Source organism: Pongo pygmaeus, chromosome 5 (genome assembly GCF_028885625.2).
Source record: "Pongo pygmaeus isolate AG05252 chromosome 5, NHGRI_mPonPyg2-v2.0_pri, whole genome shotgun sequence".
NCBI classification, from domain to species: domain Eukaryota; kingdom Metazoa; phylum Chordata; class Mammalia; order Primates; family Hominidae; genus Pongo; species Pongo pygmaeus.
Window position 1 is genome coordinate 162,946,867 of NC_072378.2, and position 22,261 is coordinate 162,969,127.

The following is a 22,261-nucleotide window of genomic DNA, read 5'->3' on the forward strand; positions in this document are numbered from 1 at the left end:
CAAAGCTTGAGTGGCACTGCTGTAAAAACTACTTCAATGACTCGTTCCAGTTCTTTGATGTCCTCTTACAAGTCTTTAGTGTGACATGCTTGCGTTCTTAGTACCAACAGTGTAACTGGTTCTTCATGTACATCATGTTATCACCTCTCATGTTGACCACTTATCTTTTGCCAACTAAAAATACTTGAAAGGCACCTACTCGGGTTTCAGAAGTTTCCATTTGTTTCGACAACATGTGCGGCTACAGCCCAGCTATTCACCCATTAGAGCCCTCCCACGTCCAGCCAGCACTTATATTCTTTGAAGTTAAAATTGAAGACTCTGGAAGCACAGAAAATTGGGATTTATTTTAATCTTTTTTTCTGAGACAGAGGTTTTCAAACACTGTATAACCAAGGATCTTTTGCGTCTTTCCAAATGACAGATGTTGTATGTGTTTAATATGCGAAGTACGTACAGAGGAATGGTCTCAGGCTGCTGTGATTGGCTTGGTGTGTTCACCTCTCACTGATCTGCCTCTGTTCTCCCACCCAGCATCCGATTGTTCCGTGAGAACAACAGGTAGGATCCATAATTGTAAAGCTGGAAAACCTTAGCCATATGGCAGAGTTTCTCAGAGTGTGGTCAGTACCAACATTTTGGGGCCTCTACCCCCAGACAAATACATCAAAATTTCTGGTCACAGAAAAAGAATGAAATAAGATTTTTTTTTTCTCGCCATTCTGGCCATCAAAGAAACATGGAAAAGCATGCAAGATAATTCTGCATGTGAGAGTCTGTGAATCTCTGCTCTAGTAACTTTACACTATCATTTTTAGTGAAGAAAAATAATCATATAGGCATACTGTTTGCATATAGTCATTTCAAATCATTCCATTCAGTCTTAACTCAAACCAAGAATGAACCAAGACATTTGAAGAGATGAAATCTCAATTTCTCTGTATAATTTTAAGTAAAGCATTCGCTCTAAAAGCTAAATGCACAGGAGTTCTGTTGAATGACGGACTATGTTTACGATTTGAAGCAATTTAGTAAACATGTATCACCACTCTTCTATGAGACTTTGGGGAAAACTACAGTTAATTGGACAAAAACTCTGTCCTCAAAGAGATTAAAAGGTGAAGTCAGAACTGGAGTACAAAATAGCAACTAATAAGGGAGAGTCCTAAGAGTTCTGAAAAGGATTCCTCCCAGTTCTAATGAGTAGGAGAGGATTACTTGTAGTTTAGCTGTTAGTTTAACACAGAGTTAAATCTGAAAGTTGACCTGGGATGTACCATCTCTCTTTTCCCAATCTTTACAGATGCAATATAACTTTACAGAGGCCTTTTAGTAGCAGCATGTAGGGTGCCAGGAAGTTACCTCCAGTCTGTAGTGGTGCAAGGAGAAGTGTATTAGGATGGCAACCCTGCAGCCCCCAACTGCACCATGTAGAGTTGCCTGAGCCAGTCCCTAGACTGCAAAAAGCACAAGGCTGGCAGGCCACAAGACAGACGGGTAAATGAGAAACAGGGTGATCAGAGGTTAGATGTGACTCAGACATGGGTGGAAAGTAAAGGTGAAACAGCGCATCATCATAGATCATACAGTATTCCGAAGGCTGCTGTCATTTACTGCATTCCATAAATTTACTAGAATTTATTGTCTATTGTTTGGGTTGAAATAATCACACATTTCAATTTAAAAATATAAAGAGAATATTAGACATTTAGCAGAATTTTCTCAGTGCCTACTGGTACTTCAGACCCTATATAGAGAGAATACTATATTTTGTTAAAATATTATGGTCTAGAGAGAGAGAGAGAGTCAATTGAAAGTGTCAATAATTCTAAGTTCATTCTCATAAAAGAAAATTCTGGAGAAGACCAAGGGCAATTTTATGATAAAACAAAATAAGAAGACTAAAATTTTCAGATAAATATGGTTGATAAGATAGTAGAGACAGATGTACTAGGAAATGTATTAAAGAATGTGAATATGTACACAATATGATTATTGTGCTAAAATTGTTTTTAATATTCAGATAATAAGGTTTAATTTTGCTCTAAACAATGTGATTTTTTTATTTTTAGTAAGAATTTTATTTTGGGAAATCAAATTAAAGAACTAGTAGATAGGTCTCCTAACATAATAAATCCAATCTGTTATACAGTTGTACAGGAACAAACATAGTAAGTATAGGGTTTGGTACCATTTTTGGTTTCAGGCATACATTGGGGGATTTGAAACGTATTGCCTATTGATGCGGAGGGATGACTGTACATGTGAGACACCCAGAAAAAACGCATAAATCTCAAAGAGGTGGCCTAAAATTCAGGCTTGAATACCATCTTCAATGGCAAAGGAAGAAAGGGAGAGGAGAAGACAAGAGTAAGATTTGTTAGGCAGATTATTCAGTTGGTGCCTTCTCAAGGATCAGAGTCTCCAGAGACTCTGTCCTCCTTATCCTAGTAAGGAGAGGGAGACACCCTTACAAATGGAGATTTTCTTGGTAGATATAAATTTCCCTTACAAAAGGGTCACTTCTACTCTGTTTTTAGAGCTTGTCCTGTGTCTACTGTTTCTCAAAATAATCAGCTTAAAATAATACTTATGCTAAAGTGGCATATTTTGGGGTGGCATATTCTGGTCTCATACACACTCAAGGTGGAATTTTCCCTTGTTTGGTTTATAATGTTGGAGCATGAGTATCCTTCAGCCGGGCTTGTTTTTCTCTAGAGGTGTCAGTGTCAGAATGATCTTATATATACTCTGGTTGAAACATCAGAATTGTTATGAGCTTGGGTTCGATATTTATATTAATACATTATTCTGGATCACAAGGGTATTGCAGGGGTTTAGATTGATCTCATTTTTCCCCATTTTTGACATTTATTTCCATTTCTCAATTTTTCTTTCCAGACCTGAGGTGCCCAGCTCACATGAAGCAGAGACTCTTTCCCTCCCACAATCATCTCAAGATCACCAGAGCATCAGTTAATGCCTTTCTGGGTTTATCTACTCCTGTATTTAAAGATGTTGTTTCTACATTTTCATTTGTCCTTGGAAATTATCTTTTTTTACTTTTTGCAAGATCATTGAAAATTTTTAAGTTCCTTAAATTTTATTTAGTAATTTTAGTAGGAGGCATTTCTTATTATGTTAGGCTTCCATCTTGCAGGTCCCAGAACTTTCTGACACTGTGAAGGCCATACCAGCCCACAACTGCCAGGATCTATTGTATGTGGGAGGAAAATCAACTTCTACCCTGTAAAGTCATTGTGATTATTTTGTGTCTTCTGTCAAACACAGTAAAAATTAATTCTATTACACCTTTGACTATTTAGATTAGAGAATAAAAGACTAAGAGACACATATTAATATTTTAAAAATAACTAAACAATAACCATCTTTGCCAAAGAAAAGCATTTTGAAATGGGTGGTAGCATAGAGAGAAGGAAGAGTCCTTTCACACTAAGGATGTCATTGCCATTGGAATATGTGGCTTTAGAAACTACAAATGGCTCGATTAGCTTTAAAGTTCTTTCGGCTTTTTAGAATTTTTCTACATCACTAGAAACATATCTCCTATATTTAATCTCAATATGAAAACCTGTTTCATAGTACTTATAATAAATGCATTCTCAAATTTTCATCAAAGTACTCCACCTACAGTGATGTCTCCTTGTAGTGAATTAGAGACTCCAATCCAAAATGTATCATAAACTAAATATGCACCTGGGAGGCCATGCTCCATGCAGACTGCACTAAACAAACAAACACAATGCTTTAATAATCTTAGAGCATTCCAATTACCTGGGCTTCCAGCTGGTGGTGAGTCCTTCCTGCTGTCAGTGTGCAGAATGACAGCCAGCCCCACAGAGTCTCCTGGGAGGACTGAGCTGCTGAGGTCCACCCGAGTCAAGCTCTGGGGCTCCCGCTCACAGCGTCCTGCCGCATTTCTGGGGTTGTCGCCTCCAGTTGCATTCATTTCTTGACCTTTTCTCCACGGTCTCTGCACAATGTGAACAATGCTCTGCTGATCCAGGTCACAATTCTGTTTGGGAGCAAGGTGAAAAAAAAAAAAAAAAAAAAAAAAGGAAATGGCAAACATGAAATGCGAGAGAGAGTTTAACTTGTCCTCCGTGGTAGAAGGGAAGGGAAAGTGACATGTAATTGACCAACTTAGGTGCTCCTTTGGCCACAGCAGTTACACACTACACATGGTAGACAAACAACACTGAACTGGGGCCAGAAACAGAAATTTGGGAATACGTGAAACACAACAGAACGTTGACATCATATTCAAAAGGACATGAAATTTAGCAGGAAAAAATAATTACCAAACTGGATCTATAAGCACAGTGAAAACAATAATTCTTTTTTACCCCCCAAGACGGAGTCTCAATCTGTCATCCCGGCTGGAGTGCAGTGGCGCGATCTCAGCTCATTGCAACCTCTGCCTGCTGGGTTCAAGCAATTCTCCTGCCTCAGCCTCCCGAGTAGCTGGGATTATAGGCGGGCGCCACCACACCTGGCTACTAAAAATATTCTTAAATAATAAAACTGACTGACATCAGAATTGATATGTCATTCATTTCTGTTTTATAAAAGTACAGAAAGTTAGTTATTATCAATTAGAGGGCATTTCTTTACAGCATCGGAAATGAATGTGTTTGAGTAGGCTCCACACACACCCCTCCACGGGCACCAGCACACACATCATTACACCAGTGGGGAAGCAAGACAGGAGCACACTCCTGCCACCCAGGGTTCATTCTCTCTCTGACGATTTAACCATGAAAACCAGCTAAAATTTACGAAAAGTTTTGCATCTATATATTGACACGTAGGAACAGAAGACTTTAACATTTTGTAGCATAAAAATTAAAAGTCAGATTATTTGCTAGGATAAGAACTAGGCTACCCTAAATGGAATTCTAGTTTCAGAATTTCTACTACATAGGGCCGGCCGTGGTGGCTCAGGCCTCTAATCCCAGCACTTTGAGAGGCCGAGGTGGGTGGATCGCCTGAGGTCAGGAGTTCGAGAAGAGCCTGACCAACATGGCGAAACCCCGTCTCAACTGAAAATACAAAAATTAGCTGGGTGTGTTAGCATGTGCCTGTAATCCCAGCTACTTGGGAGGCTGAGGCAGGAGGATCACTTGAACGCCCACCCCCACACCCCCAACCAAAAAATAATAATAGTATCTACTACATAGAAGCAGTTACTCATCTGCTTGCTACCCTCTTAAGACACAGCAAGGACCTTACTCTCTCAGTAAATCGATGTGGCCGGGCACAGTGGCTCACACCTGTAATCCCAGCACTTTGGGAGGCCAAGGCGGGCGGATCACTTGAGGCCAGTAGTTTGTGACCAGCCAGGGCAACATGGTGAAACCCCATCTCTACTAAAAATACAAAAAAATTAGCCGGCTGTGGTGGCATGTACCTGTAATCCCAGCTACTTGGGAGGCTGAAGCAAGATAATTGCTTGAACCTGGGAGGCGAAGGTTGCAGTGAGCCAAGATCACACCACTGCACTCCAGCCTGGGCAACAGAGAGAGACTCTGTCTCAAAAAATAAAATAAAATAAAATAAAATTAAATTAAATTAAATTAAATACAAATAAACCAATGCCTTTCAAATACCTCTTGCCATTGTCATTTTAGGAATGCTCCAAGAACACTCAAGTGAAACGCATCCATAACTCATAGCAATGAATGATGCCCTCCCCTGCTGCTTTCTCACGCTCTTCTGTTGCCCTCACCATCAATGTCCCTCGAACAGTAGTGTCCAGCACTCACCAATACCCCTGACCCCAAATACAATGGCTGGAATCTGCCTCCTCCATGCAGGAGGGCACCAGGACACCCTTCGTCCTTAAATCCCATTCCAACCTCTTCTCTACTCTCACACCCTGGGGCTCCGTCTCATCCCCGGGCCCTGTGCCCCTCCCCATCCCCATTCTCAGAGCTCCCAGCCTCTCCCTAGGACTGCTCCTACTCAGCAGAGGCCACTGTTCATCATTCTCTGACCTGAAGTGCTCCCCTGCATGACTTCCCGGTTTCTGTCAAAGGAAAAACCATCCCCCACATCACCGGCTTCGAGCCTTCCCCTCCCACCTAAAAATCTCATTATCCTCCCATGTTTTGTAACGGGCTGCAAGAGAATCACTATATTGAATTCCTCCTACCTAATCTTTGACATTGGCAAGGCACCAACAGTTAGCAATTCTGTCTCAGAATTACCCTTCACATCTTCAACTCTTTTACATCTCAATAGTCACCTCCCCGTTTTAGGCCTTCCTCATGATAATAGCTTTGTAATTACTCCCCACATCTGATATCGCCATACTCCAGTCCAATATGTACAAGAATTCTGGGTGTGTGCTACATAATCTTTCTAAAGTGTCTCAGTATTACTTGTAAAATGGACTGTAACATCTCCCATGTTCTTCTAGTGTGTTTGTACTTTTTTCCTTTCTAAATCATGATCTAGATTTGATTTTTCATCTTCCTTACTCCTCCTATATTATACATGTGGCAGATTAAACTATTATTCAAAATTATGCACGCCCGTACATTAGTGCACATACATCATGCTCCCCCCTTCCTCCCTGCGATTTGGGTCAAGCCACGTGAATGGCTTTGGCCAAAGGGACATTAGCAGATGTGGTTGAACCAGGGCCTTGTATTTGTCCCGCTGCTAAGGTCCATCAAAAGAGCATCCCTGCCAGGCACAGTAGCTCACACCTGTAATCCAAGCACTTTGGGAGACTGGGGTGGGCAGATCACTTGAGGTCAGGAGTTCAAGACCAGCCTGGCCAACATGGTGAAACCCCGTCTCTACTAAAAAGACAAAAATTAGCCAGGCGTGGTGGCGCGCACCTGTAATCCCAGCTACTCAAGAGGCTGAGGCAGAAGAATCACTTAAACCCAGGAGGTGAAGGTTGCAGTGACCTGAGATCCCGCCACTGCACTGCACTGCACGGAGCAAGACTCCATTACAAAAAACAGAACCTCCCAGAAAGCTTCTACTTGTTCACACATGGTCCAGACCTGAGTCCAACTCACAGAGGTGACCAAGTGCAGCCACACTCACTGCATGAGGCAGGTACCTGCAGCTGAAGCCAGCCTGAGGCCACAGGCACCCCCACTGACCTGCAGGCACATGAGAAAGATGGCATACTTTTATGGCACTGAGATTTGTGCTTGTCCTTTAAGCAATAATGGCAGACAATCCTCTATTTTCCATTCTATTTGGACAAGCTATCACTGTCCATGATCACCTCCGTGTCACGCAGCACTCCTCCAGCTGTGTACAGCCTCTAGCCTAAGTCGTTCCAAAGAAACGGGCATCAGGATCCGAGTACACTCAAGGACCTGCAAGGAGCACGTGAGCTTTGCCACTGAAGGAAAAGTGGAGAATTAGCACCCTAGCCTATCCTGAGGTTTCTATCCACATTTTGTCCCTTGCTTTCCATGTTCAGGACTCAGGTACTTCCTGTGATCCTCCTAGAGAAAAGTAACACCTTTCTTCCTCATCTGAATCTAAAAATCTTTGCTTACTGTGCTCTTCTTATTGCAGTGGTTAGAGCTTGGACGGTATGTAGTGTGTGTGCGTGTGTGCACGCGCGCATGCACGCGCATGTGTGTCTGAGTCTTATCTTCCAACTTATTTTAGAAATACTTGAGAGCAGCAACTTGGCCGTACTAGTATTTATCAGAATGCCTCATACAGTGCTTTGGAGCCAGGACATGTAGAAACATACCTATGAATTTTAAAAGTTTGAAAAAGTGAATGACTGAAGGGAAGTAAGAAAGAATGAAGGAGTGAATGAATCAATGAATATAAACAGTCATAAGCTCAGAGCCCAAAGTGCCACAGAGGGAACCAGCAGAACAAGAAAGAAAGGACATAGAATTTAAAGTCAAATGGACTCAAGCTCTACATAATTTATTGCTGTATGAATTTTGGCAAATGATTCTTCCTTCCCCAGCTTTCTGCCATTGACAATAATATATCAACTTTGAAGGCTGTTTTGAAGATTTAAGGAAATGTAAAAAGCTCAGATCCTGATCCGCAATGATACATCATTGGTAGTAGATGTATCATAAATGGTAGAAACCATTTATGAGTTTCAGAAAACTGAAGAGGATGGGTTCCTAATCTTGTACATGAATAAGGCCTCAGAATTCTGTTTAGCTGCACACTTACACAATTCTGTTTGGAAAATATACAGAGAAGGCAGAATGAGCAGAAGCTATCAATGTGACAATCTCTCTGGTAGCATTCCAACTTTCTGTGAACTAAAAATCGGTACAAAAAAAAAATTCCTGTATCACCATATAGCCAGATGCCATGAAACATGTGACGAACCTGAGTGAATGTTCAGGGACAGGTGAAATGTGACAAATGCTGATGAAATTGAAAAGATTTCAAATCCAGATTTTCCTAATGCTCAGGGTAGAGCGGCAAAGGGGAAAAGAAAGTCCTCAAACAGATTTCAGTAGTTACAGTGATACTTATAGGACGCATTTCCCTCAGTCGCCATCCCTGTTTCTAAGATCATTAATTGCTTAATCTTTGACTCTTACAGAAAATCTTCTTGGTCCCAGAAGCGGTGCCTTTGACAGATGGTGTACTCACACACCACACTGGTTCAGTTCAAAGCCACATTCCATGGACAATACATTGGATACAGTCCAGTTGTACAGCCACGCAAAAGCCCCAAATACTATTTAGTTCTAGTACACAAAAAATTTCCTCAGATGTGGGAAGAAAGAGATTTTTGGTGGGAAGACATCAGAGTGCTCCAATATGGTTTCAGGCTACCTCAGAGCAGAAACAATGTCTTATTTATCTTTGTTTCTCCAATAAATAAAATATTACCTGTCAAAGAGAAAACACTTAATACAGTTATTTCTTTTTTTATAACAATATATTAATCCAACAAGTAAGGCAGTAACAAATTCTTCAGTATAGACAAACCAAGTAGGTATTTCTGTAACTTGGTTTGGTCTTACACTGTCAAGCATAGCTGATGACCCATGGGAAACTCAGGGATCAGTATCTTGGGCTCTCTGTCTACAGGATCCTTGACATGGAAACATACCAGTATTAACAAAACATCCATGGGAGGTTTTTTTTGCCAAACAATGATCAACTCTCATCTGGCTGGACGTTATCCAACAATATACAAAAAACTGATGTATTTTTCTTTTTCCAAAAAGTTCCTTCAACGGCACATAGTTAAGATCAAAATATTTCAGATTCTTCCAAGCACTTAATAAAGAGTTACACAGATCATCTTTAAAATGATTAATAATGAGATTCTAAAATTGTTAACAATACCACATTATTAATACATTGCTTTCAGGAGTTATGAAAATAATTATGTTAATAATAAAAAACATATAGAATATACTTAGCCATACGCTGCAGACCATTACAGGTTTTGAGACATAATAAATTGTTTATTATTCTCATACTCCTATGAGGGAGTAACTATCACCATCTGCTATGTCTCAATGTGTCCTCAAAATGTATTTGTTTCAAGTTAACCATCAATGTGATTGCATGAAGAGGTGGAGCCTCTAGAAGGTGATTAAATCATGATGGGGCAGAGCCTTCATGAATGGGATTAGTGCCCTTATAAGGCAGTGCAAGTGACTTTCTGTCCTTTCTGCCCTTTTAGCTCTTCCCCTCTTCCAGCAAGTGAAGACACAACAAGAAGGCCCTCACCAGACACTGAATACCAACACCTTGACCTTGGATTTCCCAGGTTTTGGAATTGTAAAAAATAAATTTCTAGTTTTTATAAATTGCCCAGTCTCAGGTATTTTGTTACAGCAAGACAAAGAATACAAGACAACATCCATAAAGTCAGTGTGTAAACAGAGCTAGAATTAGTGTGTAAATCCACGAGAACTGTGCCTGGCACAGATAATGCTGTTTTACAGATCACTTATTATGGTTGCTATTGATTCCACTTTATAGAAGACAAAGGGGAGCCACAGAGAAGTTGACGATGGGTTCAACAACACCCAGCTCCCGAGTGTGAAGCCAGGGTAGGAACCCAGGCTGTCGACTCCTCTGCTGGTGTTCGTTGACTCTGCTGAGAGGAAGTGGAGACTTGGATGAGGCAGACAAACTAGGACAAGTCTGCAGGGGCCCATGGTGAAGACCAGGGTTTGGATGCTGCAACGGAACCACCCCAGGTATGAAGGAATGATTCAGAGAAGAGCCAGATAGCTGAAATGTTAAAAACGTGAGAAGACAGGATCTGGGACTGGGCTGTATAGGAGGTAGCAAAGTAAAGATTAGTCCAGTGTGATTTTAAAAAGGAAACAAAACAAAACAAAAGGATGAAAGTAAGAACAAGTGGGTTGCAGAGGAATCAGTGAGAGTATGGAAAGTGAAAAGAAGATGGTATAGGTGAGCTGGTAACACACCTCACAGACTCCGGATGCTAGTGCTGGCTCAAGGTAAAGTCTGTACCTCTGGAGATCCCGTCACACCAGGGAAGACTGCACTTATCACATTGTATTGTAGTTTCATTGTATGTGTTGCTCTCTGTTACCAGACAATACTGTCTTTAAGAAAAAATACTGCAACTGCGTCTGTAGTACCTACTGTAGTGACCTGTTCATAAAACACACTCCCCTGTGTCTATTGAATGACTCTATGATCCTTTAAGCACATACCCAGAAGTGAGGAAACATTTCGGATGGCGTTAGTAACTTACCCAAGTCAAGTCTGATGCATAACTGGGAAATGAAAGAGCCAGGCCTGCAGCCTCAGTTTTCTGGCTCTGAGCCCAATGCTCTATTTCAAACATCCCACGTTGGATTGTCCACCTCTCTGTGCTCATGATATAAGTAGACGTGTTGGCAGAAGTGCCCAGCCAGTGTGCTTTTATCAGCATACTGATCAGTCTACACTCATTGGTATACTTACTGTACCACTGTCTATGGTCTGTAAAGTAGGTAGGGCTGTCTTCAATATCTTCAGTATTATTCATTCATTTTCAGTTCCTTCTAAATCTGTTAAACTCTATTTCCTCATACAAAATGCTTAAAATCATTTCAGTGTATGGCCAACAAACATATGAAATAATGTTCAACACCACTAGTGATCAGGGAAAGGCAAATCGAAACCACAATGCGATATCACCTTACTCCTGCAAGAATGGCCATAATAAAAAAATCAAAAACAGTAGATGTTGGTGTGGATGCGGTAATCAGGGAACACTTCTACATTTCTGGTGGGAAAGTAAACTAGTACAGCCACTATGGAAAACAGTGTGGAGATTCCTTAGAGAACTACAAGTAGAACTACCATTTGATCCAGCAATCCCACTACTGGGTATCTACCCAGTAGAAAAGAAGTCATTATACGGAAAAGATACTTGCACACACAAGTTTATAGCAGCACAATTCATAATTGCAAAATCGTGGAACCAATCCAAATGTCCACCAATCAACGAGTGGATAAAGAAATTGTGGTATATAAATACGATGGAATACTACTCAGCTATAAAAAGGAGTGAATTAATGGCATTCACAGCAACCTGGATGGGATTGGAGACTATTATTCTAAGTGAAGTAACTCAGGAATAGAAAATCAAACATCGTATGTTCTTACTGATATATGAGAGCTAAGCTATGAGGACACAAAGGCATAAGAATGATACAATGGACTTCGGGGACTTAGGGGAAAGGGTGGGAGGGAAGTGAGGGATAAAATACAACATACATGGTGCAGTATATACTGCTTGAGTGTTGGGTGCACCAGGATCTCACAAATTACCACTAAATAACTTACTCATGTAAACAAATACCATCTGTACCCCAATAACTTATGGGAAAAAAATCATTTCAGTGGAAGGCTGTCATCCTTTCTAATGTGTACTAACTTTACATTTTAAAGACTGAAAATTTCTGATTTTTATTTGGATTTTTAATAGCCTACATTTTCTATCTAGGAAAGGAATACGATCAGCCAAGAATGATCAGACTAATTTAAAAGTCAACAGTGTTAACAGATTCTAAAGTTAAAACATTTTTACATTGAGTTCTTTCTTAAATAACTTTGAAGACACACTTTTAATAACACCTTACATTGTCCTTTTTTGTGCTGAACAATCTTGGCATTCTTTCTATTTCTTGCTTCTTCTGAAAATAGCTTCTAACAAACAGATTTTTTTTTTTTTTTAAGGCAGGGTCTCACTCTGCTGCCGAGGCTGGAGTGCAGTGGCGTGATCAAGGCTCGCTGCAGCCTTGAACTCCCAGACTCAAGTGATCCTCTCATGGCAGCCTCCTGAGTTGCTGAGACTACAGGCACATTCCACTACACCTAGCTACTTTTTAGTTTTTTTTTTTTTTTTTTGTAGAGATGGGATCTCACTTATGCTGCCCAGGCTGGTCTCAAATTCCTGGGCATAAATGAATCTCCTGCCTTGGACTCCCAAACACTGGGATTCCAGGCCTAAGCCACTGCACCTGGCTTAAGCAGATGTGGTTGGAAGCCCATCACAGTTTTTAATAATGTATTTTCTATGCCAAGAAAAGACAAAATGGCAATCATTTAATAAGTTAGGCCGGATGCGGTGGCTCACGTCTGTAATCCCAGCACTTTGGGAGGTCGAGGAGGGCAGATCACTTGAGGTCAGGAGTTTGAGACCAGCCTGGCCAATGTAGTGAAACCCGTGTCTACTAAAAATACACACAAAAAAATTAGCTGGACATGGTGGCACAAGCCTACATCCTGGCTACCTGAGAGGCTGAGGCAGGAGAATCTCTCAAACCTGGGATGTGGACGTTGCAGTGAACCGAGACCGCACCAGTCCACTCCAGCCTGGGTGACAGAGCGAGACTCTGTCTCAAAAAAAGGTGTTATTTAAAGGTGTTTTTTAATGTAATGGCTAAGAACTATTTCGTTTAGTCACTGCTAACAATGCAATGTGTTTCAAGACAAGATGAGCCAGAGATGTTCACAGTAAGTCAGAATAATCAAAAAGGGAATTGTTCCCAATGATATTTTTTCTCTTGAACTCCAGTTCCCCTCCACAGTTTTCAATGAACACTAAATGCCAATTTATATTAATTGGATGAGAACAGAAACTATCCTTTCAAACTGATCCTTCATTTAAAAAAAGGGGGACTTCTAAAAGATGAATATTTGTGATTTAGCCTTTGAATTTATTTCACATTTCTCATGACTGGTTTTCATTATGATCAAAAATATTATGCTGTGTAAAGATACTGAAAGGCCCCTTCTCTGGTTCCCAAAGACAGGCAATACAATTACTGTGAAAGGTCAATTAGCCCCACACTAATTGGCCAGTGCAGGCCTGGGCCTTGTCACCTCCATGTCCCTCCCGTCACAGGCCTGGGACCTTTCTGCTGCTCATGAGGATCCTACACCAGAGGGGCTCCATAGGGGCGGGGGGAAACAGCTCAGGAATCACTCGATTTGGCTACATGCCAGCAACTGCAGTAAGTGATTTAGTTTTGAAGAGCAGAGGACAGTGCTGTTTGAGCAAGTAGGGTCGGGATTTCACTTCTCTGGGTTCCCTTTTTCATAAATACAAAGGATATCGGATCACCAAAGCTATGCCCATTAAACCCACTTTAAAATTGTGTTTTATATTGTCAACAATGCAAGAAATGCCTCAAGTATCACTTCTCTTTTCTTTAAGTATTATTTTATTACTAGTTGTGATAAATATTATGAACACTTTAAAATATATATATTTTATTTGACAGAATTAAATTAATGTTTTTAAAGCCATAGAACACGCTGTATAGAATTACTGGGGTCAGGGTTTGAGAGCTTAACAACACACCCTCTTGATGAAGCTGACCCGGAGACTCAGGCACGTCGGGGAGGTCAGCACTACCCAACAGAACCACGTGCGAGTTTATGCCATGCGCCCCAAATTCCAATGGTAGCGATTAACACTCAAAATCATGTACCTCCGCGATCACAGAACAACATCTGCACAAGGTGTTTACTGTGGGATTATTTATAATAGAAAATTATCGGACGGGCGTGGTGGCTCACGCTTGTAATCCCAGCACTTTGGGAAGCTGAGGTGGGCAGATCACCCGAGGTCAGGGGTTCAAGACCAGCCTGGCACACATGGCAAAACCTGATCTCTACTAAAAATACAAAAATTAGCCGGGTGTGATGGTGCGTGCCTGTAATCCCAGCTACAGGCTGGGAGGCTGAGGCAGGAGACTCGTTTGAGCCAGGAGGCGGAGGTTGCAGTGAGCCTAGATCGCGCCACTGTACTCCAGCCTCGGTGACAGAGTAAGACTCTGTCTGAAAAAAAAAAAGAAAAGAAAAAAGAAAATTTTCAGAAACAAGTGAAATGCCTGACCATAGAAGACAAGTACAATCTGTGAAGAGAAAGAAAACAAAGCAGAAAATAGAATATAGTAAGGGACTTTCTATGTCAGAAGCAAAGAAAATTAAGAACATACAAAAGTAGCTGTTTTTGTAAAAGGAAACGTAGAAAGGATAAAATCGAAGTTAGTGAAAACGGTTACCTATGAGAGAGTAGGGAAATGGGTTAAAGGGATCGAATGCAGCCATGTTTCCCTAATGTGCCTTTATCTACAGTTTCAGGTGTGAGGCACGGCAATGTTTCACACAATCACAACAATACTTATTGAATAAAAAGGAGGAAAAAAGCAAACTCTAAAACTGAAAATTACCGGAAACATACCGAGCTGACAATGTCAGTACATAAATAAAAGTAGTTCAAGTAACTTTTGGACACAGTGCTCTGTATATCCTTTAGTACAAATAAAAGAACCCAAAAGAAATTTTGTACTTTATTTACTCAGTTGATTACTGGTATGATATAGGTGTAGGAATTCAGAAATTATTTGTATTTATGTTAGGATGAAAAATTACTAAACTTACTGATGTTTTTGGAAACTGAGTTTTTCACAGTGGCTGAAGAAGGTGAGAAGGAGCTTCATGATGTTGGAGTTGAAATAAAGGGAAGAAAATGTACTTATGAATTTTAAAAAAATTCTATTCATTGAGGGGAAATTCCTCACCTATCCAGAAGTTGCAGAATAATGAGACCCATGTATCTATTTATCACCTCATTCAACAATTATCAACTTGAGTCCAGCCATGTTTTATCAGTATCAATTATCATGGATAATTGATATTATCAATATCACTACCCACTTTCCCTTCCTATATTATTTTGAGACAAATCTCAGATATCATATTATTTACTCAACAAAAATGATCAATATGTATCTCTATGAAGGAGGAATTTTCTTATAAAACATAACTAGAATACCACTAAAGGAACTGAAAAATTACAAATAAGCATTTAATAGCATCAAATATTTATGTGTCCATAATTTTAATTGTTTCCAAATCTGTTTGAATCGAGATCCAAACAAGTCCATATTTTGGGACTGGAAGGAATGTATATTATACCTCCTTTTAATTTAACTTAATTTAATTATTTATTTTTTGTGAAACCAGGTCTCCCTCTGTCACTCAGGCTAGAGTGCAGGCATGATCAGGGCTCACTGCAGTCTCGGCTTCCTGGGCTCAGGGGATTCCTCACCTCAGCCTCTCCAGTAGCTGGGACAACTGGAACGTGCCACCACACCCAGCTAATTTTTGGTATATACCATACAGACAGGGTTTTGCCATGTTGCCCAGGCTGGTCTCAAACTCCTGGGCTCAAGTGATCTGCCTGCCTCAGCCTTCCAAAGTGTTGGGATTACAGGCCTGAGCTACTGTGCCTGGTGTTCCATGTTTTTATTAAGACATAATTAACATATTGTAGTTCTCCCTTTTAAAGTGTATAATTCGGCAGTGTTTAGAATATTTGCAAAGTTGTGCAGCCATCAACACTCTCTAATTTCAGAACATTTTCTCTTAAGTTGCTTTTACAAGTTCCCTCACCCATCTCTCTTCCTGTCTTTACAATTAAATTTGAAGAAAAATAGGTTAATCCCTTGTAGAATTTCTCATAATCTGAATTTTGCCAATTGCATATGGGTGGTATTACTGAACAAGTTTCTACATTGTCCTTATTTCTTAAAATTTTATATTTGTTTCTACAGGCTTGACTAGGTTTAGGCTTAATATGTTTTGCTGGTATTCCTATAAGGGTGCTGCTTTGTTCTTCAAGCAGGAAACACTATCTGACTATGCTTGAGTCTGACTACACTTGGGTGTCTCATTTATTGATGAGAATCATCAATAAATGAGATTCTTTACGCAAGATAACGCTAAAATTGTAAAATGGTGATCTTTTAATATTATCACTTCTTCTCCAACTATTAGATAAAATATTTCTATCAAGATAAATTTTCCCTCAATAGCTGTTTTGTTACTCAGTGATAAATTTTGTATAGGAAGGCAGAATAAATGCTCTATTCTTTTCTTGGTTTATACATTTTCAAAATAAGTTGACTCTAGCAATGAATAAAAATGCAATTTTTAAAAGCATTATTAAGAAATTATAGAAGAGGCTGGGTGCGGTGGCTCATGCCTGTAATCCCAGCACTTTGAGAGGCCAAGGTGGGTGGATCACCTGAGATAAGCAGTTCGAGACCCACCTGGCCAACATGGTGAAACCCCGTCTCTACTAAAAATACAAAAATTAGCCAGGTGTGGTGGTGGATGCCTGTAATCCCAGCTACTTGGGAGGCTGAGGCAGGAGAATCGCTTGAACCTGGTAAGCGGAGGTTGCAGTGAACCAAGACCACACCATTGTACTCCTGCCTGGGTAACAAGAGTGAAAATCGGTCTCAAAAAAAAAACAAAAAACACAAATTATAGACATACACATATTAATGTCCATCGATTGTACTTATTATTTTGATTGGTGGTTATCTATAGCTAATTGGCACATCTTAGAATGGGTTCCTGAACTGTGGCAGAGGCACAAGAGTCTTTGGTGGTTTCCCTGCCATCTTGTATGACAAGAGACTCCAGTCTGCTTTGAACACTTTTTGTTCTAGACCTGTAATAATTCATTGTGACAAATAAAAATGGTATTTAAAGATGACGATGTGGATGGTTAGAGATACTCATTGCTACTGGATTCATAAAGGTTTGTCAGCTTTTTCAGTGACAAGAGGTATGTTTTGTTCGTTTTTTAAAGATAAAATACATCATGAGTTCAATCTGATATTTCCCATTCAAACCGAGGAGTAGAGGGTTTTAAATAATCTCCTTTGTCTTCCATCTTAGTCTTCTTTTCTCTTGTTCAAAATCGTGAAAATGAAATGATTAGATGTCACATAATTACTCATTATTTTAGACTACATTATATACACAATGTGAATGATACCATTAAATTGATTACTAATCATAGTATAAGTTTTTCTGCTTGTAGTTCTTTTTGTCTTGGGATGCACCTCATTAAAGATGTATAGTCAAACTGCTGTATTCTAAAGTCACTTGGAATAATGTGGCTATGATTACAACTAAAGATACTTGCACTCATTTGTTTGACTTTATTTTTGATTCTTAGAACTTTCTATTTAAAATATTTAATTCTGTTTTATAATTATGGAAAATATTTTCAAGTTTCTAAAGTCAAACTTTAAAAACATAAAATTGTCAAAGATGTCTCATTTCTACTTTTGTCTGTTGAATATATTCACTTTTTGTTTGTTTTTAGATTTCTGCTTTACCTCTTTAACAGAAGCTAGTGTGTGTGTGTGTGTGTGTGTGTGTGTGTATTTAAGCACCTTTCTTAGATAATTGATAGCATGTTATATAATTTTTTCACTTAATTTACCCTACAATTAATTCTACAGTAGTATATACACATTTCCTTATTATTTTTCACAACCATACAGCAACCTCACGTGTGGATAAATTATAGTTTATTCAACCAATACCCTATGTTCTATGACAAATGAGGTCCCACTGGCCAAGTTTGGTTAAATATAAATACAACAAAGAATAGATTGATAACAGGTTATAATACATTAAAGAAAATATCCATGAATATATGACAATATTAAAAAGTACACGTGTGAGGAGTAAGAAAGAGTTCTTCTATACAGAACAACAATAAATATGGCAAGAACTGTCGGCATCAGACAATCATATTTATGAAGGCACTGATATAATAATTAATTCACTCAAGGATCACCAGTAGAAGCTACAGCAAATGGATCCAAGATTGGTGGAAATCGGGATATTGGCAGTTTCCAAGTATCTAATAATTTCATAAGAGGAGGGTTATTTCTGCAATGGGAGATTCGGCAGGCATTACTGTAACTAAGATTCACACGGGCATTGTCAGTTACAAAGGATTCAGCATTAACGACAACAAAGTTTAACTCAAATTTAGCAATGAGGAGACAATAAAACAAATCGAGGTTGCAGGATAATTCTGCAAACAACTGGCCCTTACAATTCAAATTTTTGAAGGTGCAAATAAGGTGTGTGTGAGAAGACTGTTCTACACTAAAGCAAAATAAAGATACATGGTAACTGAATGTGATCTGTATATTTGATTAAACTTTTGGTCAGGATAATTTAAAAAATTATCCAAAGCATACAAACAACCTTTAAAATTCATCAGTAAATAAATAAACAAACATTAAAAAAGGGCCAAAGGCTTTAACAGATATCTCACCAAAGAAGATATAGAGATGGCAAATAAGTAGGCTCCACATCTTACGTCTTCAGGGAGCTGCAAATTAACACAACAAGATACCACTACACACCAATTAGAATAAATCCCAGAACAAAGACAACACCAAGTACTGGTGAGGACGTGGAATAACAGAACTCTCGTTCATTGCTACTGGGAACGCAAAATGGTATAGTCACTTTGGAAATCTGGTGGTTTCTTACAAAACTAAACATACTATAACCATACAATGCAGCAATACCTGGAGTATTTACCCAAAGGAGTTGAAAACTAAAATCATGTCCACACAAAAGCCTGCACACAGATGTTTGCAGCAGCTTTATTCAGGATTGCCAAAATTGTATGCAACCAACATACAATTCTTCATCAGGTGAATGGATAAACTATCATTCATACAGATCATGGAATATTATCGAGCACGAAAGAGAAATGAACTATCAAGCCAGGAAATGACATGGAGGAACCTTAAGTGCATATCACCAAGTGAAAGAAACCAATTTGAAAAGGCTACATATTGTATGATTCCAATTTGAAAAGGCCACATGTTGTATTATATGACATTCTGAAAAAGGCAACAGTATAGAGACATTGAAAATATCAGTAGTTGCCAGGGACTGAGGGATGACGGAGGGATGAATAGTGACAGCACAGAGAGTATTTAAGGCAGTGAAAATACTCTGGGTGATACTATGTTGATGGATAAATATCATTATACATTTGTCCAAACCCACAGAGTATACACCAAGAGTGAACCCTCATGTAAACTATAAATGTGAAGTGATTACAATGTGTCAATTTAGGTTTACCAGCTGCAAAGAATGTACTGCTCTGGTGGGGGATGTTGATAATGGAGAGGGTATGGGCACATTTGGGCAGGGAGTAGATGGGAAATATCTTCCTCTCTATGATGTGAATCTAAAACTGCTATAAAAATAAATAAATAAAGGCTTAAAAAAGCTATAAAGGACAATTCGGGAACAATTAGGAGGATATTTGATTATGGACTACAAAAAAAATCATTGTATTGATGTTAAATTCCTTGAAATTTACATCACACATTACAGTGGCTACCCAGAAGACTGCCCTTTGCCTTTGTAGATATAGACTGAAGTGTTTAGGACCAAAACGTCAGTCTATCTGTAATTATGTTTAGCCTCTCGAGAGACAGAGGAAAGAAAGGAGGGGAAGGTGTGAGTGAGGCAGACAAAGAAAGATAAAGCAAATGTGGCAAAGTGTTAACAGTTGGGGACTCTGGAGAAAGATTGTACAGATATTTGCTATAAATACATTTTTTTTTTAATTTTGAAAGGTTTGAATCTCCTAAAATATCTTCAAACTCAGTCACTAAATGGAAAGTAACCATTGAAAATAAGAAATGTGGGTGAGGTAAGGTGGCTCACGGCTGTAATCTGAGGACTTTGGGAGGCTGAGGTGGGTGGATCACTTGAGCTCAGGAGTTCAAGATCAGCCTGGCCAATATGGTGAAACCCTGACTCTGACTCTACTAAAAATACAAAAAATTAGCCAGGGGTGGTGGCAGGAGCCTGTAATCCCAGCTACTTGGGAGGCTGAGGCAAGAGAATCGCTTGATCCTGGGAAGCTGAGGTTGCAGTGAGCTAACATTGCATTCCATCCAGCCTGGGCGACAGAGTGAGACTCCATTAAAAAAAAAAAAAAAAAGAAAGAAAGAAAGAGAGAGAGAGGGAAAGAAAGAAAGACAGAAAAAGAAAGAAAGAAGGAAAGAAAGAAAGAGAAAGAGAAGAGAAGAGAAGAGGAAGAGAAGAGAAGAGAATCCTCTGTCTTAATCCTGAGTTCTAATTTGATTGCCTTGTGTTCTGAGAGACTGTTTGTTATGATTTCTGTTCTTTTGCATTTGCTGAGGAGTGTTTTACTTCCAATTATGTGGTCAATTTTAGAAGAAGTGCTATGTGATGCTGAGAAGAATGTATATTCTGTTGATTCGGGGTGCAGAGTTCTGTAGACGTCTATTAGGACCGCTTGGTCTAGAGCTGAGTTCAAGTCCTGAATAACCTTGTTAATTTTCTGTCTCATTGATCTGTTTAATACTGACAGTGGTGGTAAAATCTCCCACTATTATTGTGTGGGAGTCTAAGTCTCTTTGTAGGCCTCTAAGAAGTTGTTTCATGAATATGGGTGCTGCTGTATGGGCGCATATATATTTAGGATAGTTAGCTCTTCTTGTTGCATTGATCCCTTTACCATTATGTAATGCCCTTCTTTGTCTTTTTTGATCTTTGTTGGTTTAATGTCTGTTTTATCAGACTAGGATTGCAAACCCTCCTTTTTTTGCATTCCATTTGTTTGGTAAATATTCCTCCGTCCATTTATTCTGAGCCTGTGTGTCTCTGCACATGAGAAGGGTCTCCTGAATACAGCACACCGATGGGTACTGACTCTTTACCCAATTTGCCAGTCTGTGTCTTTTGATTGGGGCATTTAACTCTCTTACAATTAAGGTTAATACTGCTATGTGTGAATTTGATCCTGCATTCATGATGCTAGCTGGTTATTTTGCACATTAGTTGCAGTTTCTGGAAACTGAACAACCTGCTCCTGAATGACTACTGGGTAAATTATGAAATTAAGGCAGAGATAACAAAGTTCTTTGAAACCAATGAGAACAGAGACAATGTACTAGAATCACTGGGACACAGCTAAGGCAGTGTTAAGGGGGAAATTTATAGTACTAAATGCCCACATCAGAAAGAGGGAAAGATCTAAAATTGACACCCTAACATCACCATTAAAAGAACTAAAGAAGCAAGAGAAAAGAAATTCAAAAGCTAAAACAAGGCCAGGCATGGTGGCTCACTCCTGTAATCCCAGCACTTTGGAAGGTTGAGGTGGGTGGATCACTTGAAGCCAGGAGTTCAAGACCAGCCTGGCCAACATGGTGAAACCCCGTCTCCACTGAAAATACAAAAATTAGCTGGGCATGGTAGCATGTGCCTGAAATTCCAGCTACTTGGTAGGCTGAGGGAGGAGAACTGCTTGAACTGGGACCTGGGAGGTAGAGGTTACAATGAGTGGAGATGGCGCCACTGTACTCCAGCCTGGGCTACAGAGTGAGACTCCATCTCTGTAGTCTCTGTGGTTGCAAAAAAAAAAAAAAAAAAGCTAGAAGACGACAAGAACTAACTAAGATTAGAGCAGAACTGAAGGTGACAGAGACATGAAAAACCCTTCCAAAAAATCAATGAATGCAGGAGCTGTTCACATATACACCATGGAATACTATGCAGCCATAAAAAAGAATGAAATCATGTCCTTTTCAGGGTTATGGATGAAATCAGAAACTATCATCCTCAGCAAACCAACACAGGAACAGAAAAAAACACTGCATCCATGCCATAAAATACAACTCAGCATAGTATTCCATGGTGTATAAAAAGGATGAGTTCATGTCCTTTGCATGGACATGGATGCAGCTGGAAACCATCATTCTGACAAATTGTCACAAGGACAGAAAACCAAACCCCGCATGTTCTCACTCACAGGTGGGAATTGAACAATGAGAACACTTGGACACAGGGAGAGGAACATCACACACTGGGGCCTGTCAGGGGGTGGGGGCTAGGGGAGGGATAGCATTAG

At 39.6% G+C, this 22,261-nt stretch overlaps 1 protein-coding gene across 4 annotated transcripts in view; it reads right to left on the bottom strand.

The window, feature by feature from the left end:
• The window catches only part of PRKN (parkin RBR E3 ubiquitin protein ligase), a 1,377,993-nt gene that overhangs the window by 911,706 nt on the left and 444,026 nt on the right, over positions 1–22,261 (bottom strand). For all 4 annotated transcript variants that reach the window (XM_054490449.2, XM_054490450.2, XM_054490451.2 and 1 more), the window contains one exon: positions 3,796–4,036. In XM_054490449.2, the coding sequence (XP_054346424.1) occupies positions 3,796–4,036 (241 nt within the window). The remainder of the gene's footprint in view (positions 1–3,795; positions 4,037–22,261) is intronic.